This window comes from Taudactylus pleione, unplaced genomic scaffold (genome assembly GCF_031769625.1).
Source record: "Taudactylus pleione unplaced genomic scaffold, aTauple2 ptg000155l, whole genome shotgun sequence".
NCBI classification, from domain to species: domain Eukaryota; kingdom Metazoa; phylum Chordata; class Amphibia; order Anura; family Myobatrachidae; genus Taudactylus; species Taudactylus pleione.
Window position 1 is genome coordinate 10,475,061 of NW_028284557.1, and position 17,605 is coordinate 10,492,665.

Consider the following 17,605-nt stretch of genomic DNA (forward strand, 5'->3'; position numbering starts at 1 on the left):
GTTTGATCCCCACTTGACCTTGGGGTATCAGGGATTCCCGCTTACCGTCAGTGACCGCCTGTCTCTTACTCTGCTCACTGCGCCGTGGGCATAACGATGCTGCCACCACCGAGCTCCTCCCATCGGCACTCGCAACCGCTTCCGAAAACCCAGGTTCCTACCTCGGCACCTGGAACCACTTCTGCTGCATATGCGTTTGACTAGCTGCGGCCACACCCCCTGATTGGTGTCGGCTGATTCCTCCTGATCCCTCACAATGGACCAGGTCTGCACGGTAGCTTGGCAGAGGGCTTGAACTTGGAGACATGGAGCTCTTACCCAGAACAGCCGGAGAACGGAATAGCGTTTGGCGCAATTCTATTGGTCGCAGGATTGAGGCAACTGAAGTCAGGCAAGATGTTTATTGCTCAAAGTCTTAAAAAAGACTCAACCTTCCGGATAAAGGGGTACATTAGCATACAGGAAGCTTATCAGCATTTCTTCTCCACAAAGGATAAACAGGGTTGTACAATATTACCAGGCACGAAGCCTTCTTTTATGCCACTCCAATACACATTTCCACAGGGGGTAAGTCTGCCCTGTGGTTTACAATCAATCACCTTAAGTGTATTACCTGTGCATGTGCTGGCCATATACATGTTTAATATTGTCCCCTATGGACAGTGGGGAGTGGTCACTCCCCTGAGCCTACCTGGTGTTTTGGTCGCCACCCAGGAGTCGGCTCGTCTAGGGTCGGGGGAGGTTTCCCTCCAAAATCCGACTTCCAGGAATCTGCTAAGGGACCAAGCCTGCCATCTCTGCCTGAATCTGAGCTCCAGAGGTGGGCAAGCAGGGTCCCCTGGCACGGTTTCCTGGTCATGGAAGGGAAGCTATTTGAAGCTCCCAAAACCCACTTAGCTGGCCGCATTAACCAGCTTCTTATGCACCCCCTCATACCACTTCCAGGCATGAGGCTGCATATGAGGACATTTAATTTCCTCTGGAAGGGGCTGGGGGATGCAACAGCCCACCGAGGACTCTGGATCCCCTGGCCATTCAAAGCATCACAGGTTAAGTGCATTTTTCCTTAAATTATACATTTTAAACACTTGCAGCACTGCAGCCCGGGACCTGTTGTCCGGGCTCAGTGCTGCACATATATTGTAAATACATTTATTTTTAACGACATGTACATCTGCTGTTGTCCCCCTTTCCGTGCTGGGGTTATAGGGAGCTGACTCTCCCTGACCCCAGCAGGCAGCTACGCTCCCGGTCCCCAGCGGTTAGTGCGCTGTCCTAAATAGCAGCATACAGGGAGCCGGCTAGCCCGGTCTTCTCATGTGTGGCTCTCAGCACTGCAGTCCTGGACACTTGTCCCTGCTGCAGCGGCATCTGCCCCTCTCTGCATGGGGTATCGGGAGCCAGCGCTCCCGAACCCACGTGTGTGGCCACTCCGCGCCGCTCTGGGAGCTGGCTTCCCCGGTATCCCAGTGTGCGGCTCCTAAGCCCTGCAGCCTCCGGGGTGGCCAGGGCTGTAGCGCAGCACAGAGCCCTTGGCCCTCTGGCGCCGATCACCTTGCCATGGGGCTGGGGCACTGGGAGCCAGGCTCCCGGTCCTCAGTCTGATGCCCACCTTCTCTGCACAGGGGTCGGCGCTCTCGCCCCCTCACGTGCAGCTACGCTGGCCTGCAGTGTGGTACGGGGGTCTGGCTTGCCCAGTCACCCTGCATGTGGTGCTCAGCCCTGCAGTCCGGGTCACTCGTCCCGGCTGCAGTGGCTTCTGTCTGCCCTGGAGCGCCGGGAGCATTGCTCCCAGACCCCGGCAGTCAGCTACAGCTCCGCAGCCTGCTGGTGCGCCGGGAGCTAAGCTTCCCCTGCACTGTCCTGTGGAGCTGGGGTGCCGGGAGCCAGGCTCCCGGTCCCTAGCGTCGGTCCTATCGCACTGCCGCAGCCGCTGGGGACAGTCCGGGGCTGCGGGACAGCAACATGGTGTTCGACACCTGAAACACTCGGCACCCAGCATCGGCAAAACATTCAAAAGATGACGCCTAGCGCCAGTCATTCATATTGTTACATTTAAAAATGGCGCCGCAGCCCGGGGGTTAAGCCTTTCAGTGCCTTTGCCGCCATTATCCACGTCACAGTTTGTTTCCACAGGGGGGTGGGGGGTGCAGAGTAATACCCCTTTTCCACCTAAATTCCGGGTCTGACCCGGAGTTGGAACAAAGTTCCTATCCGGATCAGACCCGGAATTTTGGCGGCGCCGACTCGGGATATTCCCAATGTCAGCGCCGCTCACACCGCAGTCGGGTCTGCATAGCCCCGGTTTTTGCGGAGTGAAAGTGGTCGCTTGGAGATGACGTCATCTCCAAGCGCCACTGAAGCCGGACCAATTGGCCGGCTAGCAGCGCACTCCAGGTCATCGTGACTTGGAGTGCGCTGTTCTCACAGCAGGGTTTCACACGGGCTGCGCCCGTGTTAAACCCTGCTAGTTACCTGGGTTGGATTGCCGGGTGACTCGATCCGGCGATCCAACTCTCTCCCCTTTTACACCAGGGAGCTGCCCGGGTTAACCCTTCAAAAACCAGGGTTTTAGTTCCGGTGTAAAAGGGGTATAAATGATAGAATGCTGGTGACTATACTGAAGGCTGCATGGGACTACAAGGAATCTATAGCCAGTGTCCCAAATAATTTGCTTAATTGTAGGTTATAGTTGCCACTAACATTGATAGTAAACTTATGGTACTGTGTAGCAGGAAAACAAACATTTTTAAGCTCTAAGTCATAGAGGAAGAATGCTGGATCTGGACTGTAGAAATGGGTAGAAGGACTATAATTTCAAACCTAGGAATTAGCACAGATAAACATGATACAGCATTACTTGTTTCTTACTTTATTTTGAAGTCACTACTTGCCAACTTCACATTATCTATCTGCAGCAATATGCTGCCATTTTCCATAGTGGCATGCAGAATCTGGAAAACAAAAATCAAAATAATACATATACACATACAGTATATACTAGAAACATAATTGTTTTGGAACAAGCCATGAAATTTTAAATTATCACAGCTCTGAGGCATATGCGATTATTAATTATAGCTTAACGTAACTTTCACTGTTAAAGTTTGTTCAGTGTGTGCAACGGATACATTAATCCCGGATTTAGAAACCCTGCTATTCATGTCACCTAAAAGTGAAATAGTGGCTGATGCCATATTATTTAGGAAATGGTGCACATAGCAAAGCAAGCTGTAGCTATTAAGTCCTAAATGTGAAAACTATGTGTATGTATAAGTCAAATAAATTATTTTAGAAGGTAACAGAAAGGTCTAGTAGGGTAATAGAAAAGTACTGTAGCATAACAGGAGTTCAGGTGTTAAATATTGATAAACATTTTATACACAGATGTAGCAATGACATATTTAGTGTTAGCATGATATGATCTATCAGAAGAGGTAACGTATATCAATTATATATGGTTCTGGAAATGTTTATATGGGATACATTCAGTATTCCGGCACAGGGGATGCCGACGTTTAGAATACCGGCGCTGGAATCCCGACACCTGTCAGAATCCCGTTTATATATTGAAATACAATCATCATGGACCAACCATGTTTCATGAGTACTTTATTCTTATAATATGTTATGAAATATGTTTTATAAAACCTTTTACAAAAGGTTTTTTTATGATCCCTTATCATCATATGTTGTATGGGGAACAAATTAATACTTAGTTTAAAAACGCTTATAGAGTTTATTTGTGGGCTTGGTCATTGTAATTGTCACTTGCTGGAAATAATGCTATCCTTCTAATGAAAAGGTCTTTAGAACTATGATATCACTACATAGAGAGTTTGCAAATGAGTTGGTGTGGACTTTCCTGGCTAGAAAAGGCAGCTGGAGAAAGTGATCAGTAAGAATGGTTTACAAATAATTATATTCCTAAAACGTCCACCTTCCAAATCTTTCCAAACCACATGTTGTCAAAAGCATTAGCAAACCAGAGGTGTATGTTCAATTCCCTATAAATATGTACAGTTTCATGTTCATACACGAAAAATCACATGAAACGTCCAAATACTGGCATTAATCTCCATGTAGAAGAGAAGAACTATGCTAATCTAGAATTTTACATCACTATAGGGCCTATTCATCATGTTTATTATCGGGGGCCGGGTGGCCCCCAATAATTAAGTATCCAACTCTCTGTGAGTAGCAGCTGTGGATACAAAATCCATGGAAAAATTCAACTGCTCCAATGCGAAGACAGGCGATCTGAAGATCAGCTGTCCCCGCGATTCCTATTCTAGCACTGCTCAATCTAGAACGCATACGTGAACTGGGGTTTACACATGCGCACAAGAACCCTGCGTCTGGCGGAAGGAGCCAAACACTGCAGAGGGATCCAGTTGGAGCGGATAGGTGTGAACAAATGCCATCTGAAGATGGCGAAGGTTCCAGCTGTCAAGGTCTGAAAATGTTGTGTTTTAGTGGCTTGATGAATTTAGGTCCTCATACTGTTTTATGGGAACTGTGGTACAGATTGGGACTGAAAGATAAGCAGGAGATATGCGTGAAATCTCCTGCGTTAAAATCATAATGAATGGCCCTGATACTTAGGACCTCATTTATCAATGTGTTTTATCATAAGCAACAAGTTTTAAAACTCATTCATTGTGTTTGATAAATTGTGCTCAAGCTAATCAGATCCCAACTGTCATTTTTCAAACAGATGACAGTTGGGAGCTGATTGGCTGGAGCACCATTATCATATGCAATGAGTTTTATCACTCGTTGTGAATGATAAAACTCACTGATAAATGAGACCCTATATTTCTACAAAAGTAGGTGAAAATGTAAATTTTTACCTACTTTTGTAGAAATTAAGGGATGATGAATAGACTTCGATATGTTGATTTAAATACAAATGAACGGCTCATAAAGTAAGGCACTTAAAACCAACCATCATGTCACTTGTTGCCACACCTTGGGGCTGACCACATACAGCCTTTGTCAATAAACACATTATTAAATAGAGATGCAAAACTGCAACTGAGTAATAAACAGTGTAAAGTTACAACAAATCAAACTAGAACATGTCTTATTAAAATTTACATGTTTATATATTGATCTCTGAGGGGCAGAGCAGACAGGGCCAGATTAAGGCCTGTTGGGGCCCTGGGGCGACTAAGATGTGCAATATGTCCGCAGTGCTCCCCATGGTGGCCCCCTTATAGACCTCTGCTTCCCAAACTGCACATTGTTCCCAACTACAGTGTCTATCCAGCACCTAACCCCCACACTAACCTTTTATGCTTTCCAGCTGCTCCCCGCGGCTTCTCCGCTGCCTGCTCTCTGTCTTTAAGAGGCCAGGTGACGTCATGACATCAAGCGCTGCACCAATTAAACAAAAGAAACTTTATTGCACCGATCTGTGCAATTAGGTATCACTTTCAGCGGCTCCTCGCACTGCCCAGGTATCGGTAGCTGACTGCGTCCTGCTGATCATGCAGCTGAGCAGGCAGTGGTACACCTGTCACACTAGTCCCTCCTTTGCTGACCGCCCCTATCGCCCCCCCTTAATTCGGCCCTGAGAGTAGATATGGGGGCATATTTACACTAAAGTGCGGGCTTTTAGAAGTGGAGTTGTTGCCCATGACAACCATTCTGATTATACAGTAGCTAATATCTTCTAGAAAGTGCTAGATAAATGATAAGTAGAATCTTATTGTTTGCAATGGAACATCTCCACTTCTATAAACCCACACTTTAGTAAATATACCCCATAGTTGTGCAATGTGTGGGCATGGTGGCACCAAACAATGACATGCCTAGTGTTTCCATAGCACAAAGCCATCCTAACCTTCCCTCTTGTCACTGGTGGGCATGCATTGGCATTCCAATGATTGGCAGGGGCATACCATAATGAGTGGAGACATACTTACCCTGTTGTCAGCAGTCGGGATAAAGAGCCCACTGGTAGGATGGCAGGAAGTATGTATGTATATATATATTTAGCTAAGCTGAACGACCATGTTACATTTTTAGTCTAATGAGAATGCTTTGAAAAGCATAGAGACAAAACTTTAAAATACATTCCTGGGAATATACTATACTTGTTTTTAAATTGGTGAATCGAATCACGTGCACGTAGGACATACCCTCATGTCCTCATACACCTAGCGTCTACATATCATATGTGTGAGATACATGGGGCAACTTATCCGCATCACAGATACAGCGAAGCGCCACTCAAAGTGTACTAGAGACGCTGGGCTGTGACTTAAATCACACAGGAATCAGTTTTAAACATGTACAAAGTCGCAGATGACGCACAATGTAACTTGGCATGAGAAAAAGGCCATGGCTGCTGCATAATACCACTTCACATACTGAGTCAGACTCATTCGCACACAGATGTACAAATGTCACACATCAAATTGATCAGTGTAATCTAGCAATGTAGTTTTGTTGCTTCCAGTTGTTTTATGCAAATAAGATGCACATTTTGAGTGAGAAAGACTCTTGGTGTGGCCGAATCTTCCAGGACCTGGTGCCGAGATGGAGCCACATTGTATGAGGAGGATACATCTGTATCTCGGAGCAATACCTCCCCAACCATGACAATTGTAGTGAGTTGTGTTATATCACGCTTTTTAGCAATTTACAAATGCCTCTTAAATAAACATTAGAATAAAAAACATAGAAAATAAGAACCAATAGTACGAACTGCACTCAAAATGCTGAAAATCAAGATTTGTATTGCGCATTAGGCCAATATGACACAATAAGGATGTTTCCAGGGACCAAAAATCCAGGAAAATCTATTTAAAATCTGCCTCCGTTCCAGGAAATAAGAGACATCTGTCAACCATAAAATGGCTACATAAGAATCTGCTGTTTAGTACAACTCAGCGCATTGGAGCTTTCTTAATAAGTACAATTTTGAACACTTTCCTTTCTAGATCACTAATATAATAAAGAACAGAATATATCACCACATACAGTACTTCCAAACCCTTTAATGTGTCTCTGTACTAGGACTGACCTTTCTTTTTCTCCCAGCGCTGGCCAGCAAATGTTTCCCTTTGTGACACAAGTACTTATTTATCCATTGTGTAACATTAATCTAAACCTAGTTTAACTTATGACAGTGAGGAGAAATTACCTGGAGCACTGTATGTCCAATGAACACATTTATTAAGAATAATGAGCTTATAAAACTGTCAAATGAATAGATTATAGCTTGGAATTAATTTAGCGGTTTCCAAAGCATAATTTCCCCAAAAATATTTTACCAGTCATCTTACATCATTGTAAAACATTATAATTCCTTACAAGAGTACCAAATTAAAATAGGCAAATAAAGCAATACTGCTGTACTGTTGAGCCACTTATTTATCAAATACAGAAGTAGCACACCTCCTCAAGGTAGAAGTGCATCTATATTTATGGAGAAGAGGTGCACGGTGCAATGTGTAAGAGTTATATCTACGTCCATCGTACGACTTTAAAAAACACCCCACTAAATTAAACTTAACGTTTTTCTAGTACAAAACAGATTAATTGAGCGTCATTTAGGGCCTAAATTAAATATGCAAGTGAGGGGAAGACAGGACTGTATTTATTACATGTGGCACATTTGTGTTTTTGAATCTTTTTATTACATTGGTGGGAGAAATGTACTTCTCAACAGAAGTGAGAATGCACAGTAAATCCAATGAATCTAATACGAGAACACGATAAGACCGGATGACCAAAGGGTGTGTGAAAATTCAAGTCTGTTTGTGCACTGAAGGTGAATGTCCCCTCACAGCAATATATTATTATCATTTATTTTCAAGGCGCCTCACACATTTTCTGCAGCGCTGTACAGGCAATATACAGGAACAGTGACAATAGACACATCAATTGTACAGTAAATGTGATCTCTTGTACTGTACCATTGGAACAACACAAAGCAAATGACTGACAAACTACAAAGGACGCGAATGGGGTGACAGTTGGAAGACAGGCATGAGGCGGTGAGTCACGGTAGTTGAAGGCAATTCAGCACTCAATGAGACTGTACTCTATGGGAGGAAATCAAATTAATTGAATGAGATGTTGAATAGTGCCAGGAATGAGTACCTGGAGCTATTCAATTGTACACATAATGCCCGGCACTTAAGTCGGGAGATGCAGGTTACTGCGCCTAATACCAGGGGTTTGGTCATTGTAAAAGGTTGACTTAAGTGCCAGATGAAATGCATTTAGTGCACACGATAAGACCACAACTAGCATCGTGGCATGAGTTTAGTAAGATTTCTGCTCGCACTTCGGCATGGGATGTCTGGATGCCGGCGGTCGAAATGCCGACCGCCAGAATCCCGACACTGAAAGCCCGATATAGGACTAAAGATAGGTGTCTAAATACTGATGCCTATCATTAGCCCCACACCGAAATCCTGACACCCAACATACCAAACGTAGGTTAGCCAGACACCACAACGTGTTAGCTGTAGGGGGGGAGGGTTAGGTTTAGGCACCCCCGGGGGGACTTAGGGTTAGGCATTCCCATGGGAGGGTTAGGCTTAGGTTAGGGGAAGGGGGGTTAGGGTTAGGCACCACCGGGTGGAGGTTAGGCTTAGGCACTCCCCTGGGAGGGTTAGGTTTAGGTTGCGGGGAGCAGTGGTTAGAGTTAGGCACTACGGGGGGGACTTAGGGTTAGGCACCACTCCCGAGATTTAGGGTTAGGCAACCCCAAGGGAGGATTAGGGGGGGGGGAGAGTTAAATATACTTACCAGCCAACATCGGGATTATGATGTGTTGGAGTACCAGGGTCAGGATTTGAACCGACGGCTTTTAAGCCAAATGTATTTCTTACCCAACCCCTCAGCAGGATGCAAGTATAAATCCACTAGTCACAGGTTTACAGTGCGCCCAATTGGATAGTTCTGGGGCAATCTTTTTCGGTGCTATACAGAAAACTTGAGGGATGGCCAGGAGGGAGATGTTCTCTACCAAAAGATATAGAGAAGGGAAGAGGAGGGAGCCCTGATAAGAGGAAAGTTTGTAAGTTCTATTTTGTACATGTTTAACTTGAGAAAACACTGAGACATCCAGGATTCAGAATGAGAAACCTAGAGGCAAGAAGATGCCTGGGCGAGGACTGGTGGAGAGAGGTCAGAGGCAGATAGATAAATTTGAGTATTGTCAGTATAAAGATGGTATTTGAGAACAAATTAACTGATAAGTTTACCAAGGGATGAGGTGTAAAGTGAAAATAGGAGAGGACCATGGACAGAGCTTTGAGGAGTACCAGGTAGTGGAAGTGTGTGGTTTTGTTAAAAGTAGAGACAAAAAATTAATGGTCAACGAGGTAAGGGTTAACCAAAAGAAGACAAAGTCACATAGAACAATCGGTGAAGAGTTTGAAGGAGTGTCAAAGCAGCCAATAGATGGAGAAGGATTAGAATAGAGAAGTGACCATTGGCTTTGGTAGTAAGGAGGTTATTGGTGACCTTAGTGAGGGCAGGTTCTGTAGAGTGAATGGGGCAAAAACTGGACTGAAGAGGGTCCAGAAGGCAGTGGGAAGAGTGGGAGGGGACGAGTCAAAGATAAACAATCCTTTCCCAGATTTTAGGAGCAAAAGGGAGGAGAAAGATGGAGCGGTACTTAGAGATATAGTCAGGAGGGTTTTGAAATTATAGGTGTGACAAATGTGTGAGTGAAGAAGGAGAGCACAGAGAGACATGTTAAAGAGGTGGGCAAAGTGGGAGTATGCAACAAAAGAGAGGGAGTGAAGGAGGTGACAGGATGGAGTCCAGAGGACATGGATGAGTAAGATGATGAGAGGAGAACCCAAACCTCCTCCCACGTAGTGTGGGAGAAGAAAGACAAATTGAAGGAAGAGGAAGGGGAGGGAAGGTATATGAGAAGAGTAAGCTATCCTTGCAGAAAGTATAAATCTTGGACATGAAGAAGGTGGCAAAGTCAAGGACTGAGATGGAGAGAGGTATGGAAAGAATGGGAGGATAGAGGAGGGAGTTGAAGATAACAAAGAGATAATGATTAAGAAGAGATTAGAGTCTTCAAATGGGACTGTTTAGCATGGGCAGAGCAGTAGTAGGACACTATGAATTTGAAGTGGAGGATATTAGAGTGAGAGCATGATTTTCTCCAGTACCATTCAGCAGTGTGTGAGCATTTCTGCAGGTACTGTATAAGCCTGGAGTGCGAGGATTGGGGGGCAGATCACCCGGGTTAGTGGAGTCAAGGGCAGAAGTGAGGGAGGTATTACAGAGGGAGACAGGAAAGGAAATGTTGGAGTTGGAAGAGAGAAGGGAATCCAGAGATGAAGAGAATATGGCTGATTGAGAGAATCAAGGTTGAGTTAGGTTATAGTAACCCAAGGAGAAGGAGGGATGATTGGGGAAAGAGACTAAAGGAGAAAATATGATGATCAGAGAGAGGGAATGGGAAGTGAATGGGAAGTTAATGATGCCTATGGCCAAAAAGGTGGCCTTTTACAAATGTCTGCTCCAAAACAAATACGATTCTCTTGCTCTACCAAACCATATACTTTGGTTCATCTCTAGGAGTACCTATCCAATTTGAGGTGCTCTGCTATATATAGTATTGACAATTTCCTGCTATGTATATAACTTTCTCACAGCTCATTTCATATGTCATGAATAGCACCCACAGATGAATAATGAGCACCAGAGGAACTATAAAGCTATAGATATGTTACTATAAGCCTATAGATATGTGACTATATGGCTATAGACATGTGACTATAAGGCTATAGATATTTGACCATAAGGCTATAGACATGTGTCTATAAGCCTATAGATAAGTGCCTTTTTTGATGTTTGCCGACTTCCATTCTCTGTATCCCTGTACAGTTTTATGACTGGTCCTCCAGTGGATGTACATTATTCTGCAATTTGAGGTAACTATCGACTGGTTCACATTTTAGGGTCACTCACAAATTAGGGAAGAAGAAAAAGTAGAGCACAATGCCATTTCTTCATTTGTCTTGTCATTCACCTATTTTATTATCATATGTGCACTACATTCAGGTGACATTGTTACCTTTACCTACATGCACATTACTATCTTGTAGCACAAACCTATGTATTCAAAGTATCTGCTTGAATGAACATTAAAAGAAGATTGATGGCATTCAACAGCATATGAATCTGGAGGACAAATATGCATTTTAGGGTGTCTATAAAATAAAGCATACGCAGGGCATATGATAAGAAGCATGGACAACATATTTGAACCATAGCAGTATAGAAGTTTTTAGTCATTAATATTTAGTTTAATAGTTAAATTATGATGTTAAGTTACCTGTTTTCTCAGATCCTCAATCGTTTGAAAATAATGGTTGTCATCTCTTGCCAAGTTTCCAGTATTCTTGTTGTTCCACTCCCTAATGTGAACCTCTAGCTGGGCATTGGCCTTCTCCAAAGAGTGTACTTTGTCTATGTAGGTGGCTAAACGTTCATTCAAGTTCTGCATGGTCTCCTTCTCATTCCTGATGACCCACATGTCTCTGCTCCCGTGTTTCAGATGGCTTCCTGTGACTACTACATTTTGTGAACTAGAAGAAATTCTGGTGCCCAGACCTCCGGCTCCAGCATAAACACTGGAAGCATAGCCACCTGCTGATACTTTCGCATAGCTTCCACTGCTAATGCTGCTGGTCTGTGCATGGCCAGCTTTGATAGCACTGACCTTCTTGACAGTAACGTGACCGTACATTGTGAAAATCAACTGAAAACTGGACTCTTGGTTTCTGCCTTATAAATGCTATAAATTAGGCAATGACACTGAATTTTTGCAGGTAGCTTACAAAAGCCTGATGGGATATTTAAATAGTAAAAAATGCCATTTGCTGTTTAAAGAATGATAAGCTGGCATGTATCAGTAACCTTCAAATTCATATCCTGTAGGTCAGTGCTCTGTTTCAGGAATGTCTGGTTTATCTTCATCTGCAGAACTCAGTAATGAAAGTGGAAATTATGAGATCACCCTGGAGCTGATTCTTCCCTGGCAACTTGTTTAATGTTTGCCAAACTGAACTTTGCCCACTCCTCATGGTCGCTGAAGCTTTAACTTAATAAATAATTAAACACATTAACCAAGGGACACTATTTTATTAGCAGATCCCCTGAATTTGTAAGTTTATTATAATTGCTTTTATAAAATATTATTTTAATAATAATTTGCAAAAGCACATAGGAGTTTAAGGGGTCTATTTACTAAGCAGTGTTAGGAGAGTGAAAAGTGATAAGGTGCCAGCCAATACGCTCCTAACTGCCATCTCACAGGCTGTGTTTGAAAAATGACAGGAGCTGATTGGCTGGCACCTTATCACTTTTCACTCTGTCCCCTAACACTGCTTAGTAAATAGACCGCTTAGTACACAATGGAAAATCCTAACTATTATCAATACAAAGGAAATTTAATTTTTACTACTAGGCTGGTAATGAGACAAGGGTTAAGGGCAAACAAAGCCTAATTAAAAGAGTTCAGAAAAGTAAAAATAGTGGCAACATGACATATTAAACAATGACCAGATAGACACTAACAGAAGGCAGACGCTACCTAGCAAAAAAGACAAAGACACAAAGTATACTGTAAGTCTACATAATAAAATGATAAAGGATAATATAAAGCCATAGACTACTTAGGATTCGCCACAGTTCAAAGAGAACCAGGATCTGGCTGGAGACAGGGACTATGCCTCCAATGAACCATGAGCTTCCAGTGTTTTCACAAAAGCTTGGAGTCTGCTAGGAATTATCTGGACATGACCTTGTTAATAGATAGGAAGGAGCTATCTATCAAAGTGGGGTTAAGTATGCGATTTTAAATCCGCCATCAATCATATGTCGTTTCAAAACAAACAGCACTATTTGATCATCTCTGGTTTGCATAAAATGTAATCCTATGCACAGAGGTTTTAAACGTTGGATTTACAAATAATTATTATTAAATTTTTCTCATCTGTACCTAGAAAATTCATATTATAGGATATTTGTAAGACAATAGGGGAAATGTATTAGACCTTTTAAAGAGTGGAGAAGTGGGCAAGTGGAGCAGTTGCCCATAGCAACCAATCAACTTCTCCCTATGACTACTGTTCTTTAGAAGATTTAATACTGAACGTTTCCCCCAATGTATCGAGCTGATCAGACACTATGATGTTTTCCATTCCGTATCATACAAAGCATCAGACAGTTTGTTTAAGACATTTTATTTGGAAAGCTTTGTCAAAAGTATGCTTATTTTAAGTATTGCATTTGCATGACTTTGTCCTTTTATTGATATAGACTTGGTAGTTTCTCTTCAATCTCTTTAACTTCAGTGGTTACAACTTTTCCATCAATCATTTCTTCTACAATAGTCTTTATCTTCCTGCTTCTGTTTAGTTCTGGAATGAAAGGAATGGTTTGAGATCGAGCATTATGAATTAGTGCATGTCTTATGCAGGTGTCCATGTAACAGGACAACTGAGCTGCCAACATTTGGTCAATTTGGAAAACCAACCTGAACAACCTGGAGCAAATCTGCAAGGAAGAATTGGCCAAAAATAATCACTCCAAAAAAGTCTGCAAACCTGGCAGAAACTTAGGGCCTCATTCAGAGGCGGTCGGAGGCTGCAAGCGGTCGCTCAGAAACTGGGCGGCCACTTGCATCCTGACCGCCCGCCTCTGTTGCGGTCGTTAGGCTGTGGGTTAACACCCACAGCTCTAATGGCCGCTCCGGTGATGGTCGCGATGGTCAGAGACCATCGCGACCATCGGGGCTTACGACGAGACCCTAGGGTAGGGTCTCCCTTGTCGTAAGCCCCGGAGAGCTTCTGGCTCTGTCAGAGCCGGAAGCTCTCCACTGACATCACTAGTGATGTCAGTGCGGCAGGCGTTCCCATGGGAATGCCTCAGTTTGGGCTGCCACCTCCCCGGCCCACCTTCCAAACGGGGCGAGCTGTCAATCAACATCGACAGCTCGCCCCCTTTGGATCGAGACCCGCTACGACCGGCGCTGTCGGTTGTAGCGGGTCTCACGCATGCGCGCGACGGTGCCAGCGCCGTCGTGCGCATGCTCTGTGGGGGGCCATCGACCCGGTCCGAGCGCATCGGCGCTAACGACCGGGTCTGAATGACCCCCTTACTCCTTCAGCTTAAAAGCTGTCTGCAGTTTTTGAATACTAATGCAATCAGCACTTTTCAGTTGTTGTTATTAATTATTATTGTTATTATTATTATTATTATTATTATTATTATAGCCATATCATCCCTTTAATTCGGGATAAATATAAATTACACAGATTCTGTGGCTGGTTGACTTCAAGGGGTATATTTACTAAAGTATGTGTTTTTAGAAGTGGAGATTTTGCCAATAGCAACCAATCAGATTCTACTTATCATGTATCTAGCACCTTCTAGAAGATGGTTGCTATGGGCAACATCTCCACTTCTAAAAAACCGCACTATAGTATATATACTTAAAAATCTCCATTTTACCTGGTTTTAATCAGCCAGAGAACCTTAATAATTAAATGTATCCCTGATTAAAGGCATAATATGGCAAGTCTAATTATTATCATTATTATTATTATTATTATTATTATTATTATTATTATTATTTTAAATCTGAAAACAAATAATGAATTTTAGCCTACAGGTTAACAATACAAATACTGAACAATGAGCAATCTGTGTAAGTGCAAGTTGTAAAACAGACAAATCTGTTCACTTTTTAAGGGGATGAATACTATTGCAAGTCACTGTATCTAAGAAAGAGGTATCTGGTAACATACTGGTTTACATAATTTTTGTCCTATTAATAAGTTAGTGAGTGGTGATGTGGCATCAACATTCACATACATTTGTCAGAAGGCAGTTGTCCTATCAATCAACTTGAGAAAACATCGTCCTTTGTACGATATTGTAATTGGTGTCTTTTTCAACTTTGGTTCTACATTGTATGGCGTAAACATTGTGCAATTCACATACTGTATAAACCAGATACAGTATAACTTCCCCCTATTGTACTTGTTCCCACTGTTGCTGGATTTCCAATTGTTTTATTTCATGGTGTCAGCTGAATGAAATTGGTTTGTATGTACATTTTTATTTCATGCTTACTCTGTGTAAATTAATCTAGTAATATCAATTCTAATTGTATTACCTCTTTGCTCCTCTTCTAATTCCAACGTCCTGTAAAATGATAAAAAAAATTGTAATATGTTAAATATCAGAAGTTATACTTACAAGTATTTGTGGAGTACTCAGCAGACAACATGACTTGTATTACATGTCACCTATAAAACTCTTATTTCTCACACATGATAATGCAGAAAAATAACTTTCAGTTTAACTCCATTCAATGCGGGGGTGGCTCAAAAGAGTGGCCTGACAGGGCCGTCACTCGGATTGATGTAGTGGCAGTCACCACCAGCCCGCAGCATATAGACGGGATTGAAGTTCCTTTTGTGCACTGCCCAGGACAGCTGATAATGCAGGCGGTGCTGCTTTCTGCCGTGCCATGGCCATCTCTGATCCAGGTTATGGTGTTTACAATGTATGGCACTGTATTGTGTACATTGTGATGTCGTCATGCCGCAACGCCAAGAGGAAGAGGAGCATGAAGATGAGCATGCTGGCTGTCACAGTAGAAGGTAAATTGGAGGGGGCCATGGAGGGGGTTGGCCCCTGAATTGGCATAGGGGACAGGAGGCTGGAAATACACGGGGCCAGAGGCTGGAAAGGCAAGAGGCTAAAGTGACAGGGAGCAGGAGGCTGGAGTGACGGGGCAGGAGGCTGGAGTGACAGGGGGCAGGAGGCTGGAATGACAGGGGGCAGGAGGCTGGAGTGACAGGGGGCAGAAGGCTGGAGTGACGGGGCAGGAGGCTGGAAAGTCGAGAGTAGATAGAAATGAGGCAGGAGTGATGGGACAGAGGGCTGGGATAACGGGAAAGTTTGCTGGATATACAGGCGGCTAGAGTGACAGGGGGTAAGAGGCTGGAGTGACAGGAGGATGGAGGGGACACGGGGCAGGAGGTGACATGGGGCATGAGTCTAATTTAACCTCTATTGTATGTTGATGACATTGGTAATATTCCCAAAAACAGGCATCTTCAAGGCCATGTGATCTCCTGCATGAATAGTGAAAACATTGTCTGCCTAGGGAGAATTAATTTCTTAATAGGTTCCCCATTGCAGGGAAATCCCTGGCGAAACGCACATCCATCTACTCCCCCAGGGGTACCTGTGTGCACACAGGAGATCCCCTGTGCACCACGAACTTCGATCATCATAGGCACCTTTGACAGGTAATTTAACTCTACACTTGCTGCACTCTCAGGTGTCCTCTGGCATTACTATCCTGCACTGCTACGCATCAGGAGATAATTAGCCATATGGACCCTAACAGCAGATACAGCCTTTCTTTCTTATTCTGTATCAGTGGTCGATTATTGTACTCTCATCTCCTATTCACTGTCCAGCACATGGGAGACAGCAGATTTTATAACACAGAAGAACACAGGCTCATTGTTTCTCACTATTATCTAATGATCATCGGTGTTATAGTAAACCAGTGTGCTTCACTATATTTAGGTATTGTAATTAGGAACAATTAACATTTGATATTATGTTTGTGGTGCATTTTTCTCTCGCCTCATATAATATCACATCACTTATATCAACACATAGGGGCCTATTCATCTTACCTAAAAAATTGAGGGAGGTAATTAGGTTTAGAACTCGCATGGAGTTCTACCTAATTACAGAAGGAATTCATTATTCCTCCTCCCCATAAGTATCTATTCCGAAAAGCTGTCATTTAGATACTTATCCCTGTCTGCTCTAACTTACCGCAGCTGTAATCAGCGCTGCGCATGCGCTGTAACAATTGTAAACCCAGCGCATGCGCAGCACTACCTACAGCTGCGGTGAGTTTGTGTGCGCCCCCCCTCCACCCTATGCTCCCTCCCCCCGTCCCACACTTACCTGCCCATTGCAGCGCCTCCGGCTCCGTCCTGCTGGTCTGACATGTGGTCTCCAAGCAGCCCACAGTGCAGTTTAGAAAAAAAAAACATTTTTTTTTTCTAAACTTTATTGTGTCCTGCTGGTAGAACACAATGTCAGCATGGCAGACGGAGCCAGAGGACGCACCAGAGCGCCGGAGGAAGACTCTGGGGGACCTGCACAGCTGGAAGCAGGTAAGTCTGTCCTGCTATACGCCACCTCACAGTGGCGGATAGTAACACCATCAAATTATGAAAATACATAATTTTCGGAATTTGATGAATACCATAATTTCCATATCCCCATACTAATGTATGTGGACTGTGGAAATTAATGCAGGGGGACTTAGCAAAGAGATATCAGTGATATCTCCTGTGCTAAGTGACTTCATGAATACTAAAATAATGTTAATTAAGGAAAATGTCCTTAAAAACGTTATTTTAGTGTTGATGAATAGGCCCCTTAATCCTAATGTAATCATTGAAGTGTGACCCTTACTATGAGTACTACTGTTCTCTCTCCCTTCTCTTGGTAACTATAACTCATAGGGGCACCTCTGATATTAATTTATTCAGTGGTAGTTTCACTT

General features: G+C 43.4%; 2 protein-coding genes across 3 annotated transcripts in view; both read right to left on the bottom strand.

Moving 5' to 3' along the window:
• LOC148521799 (keratin, type I cytoskeletal 19-like) overlaps nucleotides 1-11,968 on the bottom strand; it is a 33,492-nt gene extending 21,524 nt beyond the window's left edge. For both annotated transcript variants that reach the window (XM_088474666.1, XM_088474667.1), the window contains exons 1-2: nucleotides 11,327-11,968; nucleotides 2,872-2,954 (exon numbers count right to left, since the gene is read on the bottom strand). In XM_088474666.1, coding sequence (XP_088330792.1) covers nucleotides 2,872-2,954; nucleotides 11,327-11,740 — 497 coding nt within the window. In that variant the 5' untranslated portion in view covers nucleotides 11,741-11,968. The remainder of the gene's footprint in view (nucleotides 1-2,871; nucleotides 2,955-11,326) is intronic.
• Nucleotides 11,969-13,222: 1,254 nt separating this feature from the next.
• Nucleotides 13,223-17,605, bottom strand: part of LOC148521800 (keratin, type I cytoskeletal 19-like) — a 31,783-nt gene continuing 27,400 nt past the window's right edge. Inside the window, exons 7-8 of the mRNA XM_088474668.1 lie at nucleotides 15,176-15,204; nucleotides 13,223-13,415 (exon numbers count right to left, since the gene is read on the bottom strand). Of these exons, the coding sequence (XP_088330794.1) occupies nucleotides 13,303-13,415; nucleotides 15,176-15,204 (142 nt within the window). The 3' untranslated portion in view covers nucleotides 13,223-13,302. The remainder of the gene's footprint in view (nucleotides 13,416-15,175; nucleotides 15,205-17,605) is intronic.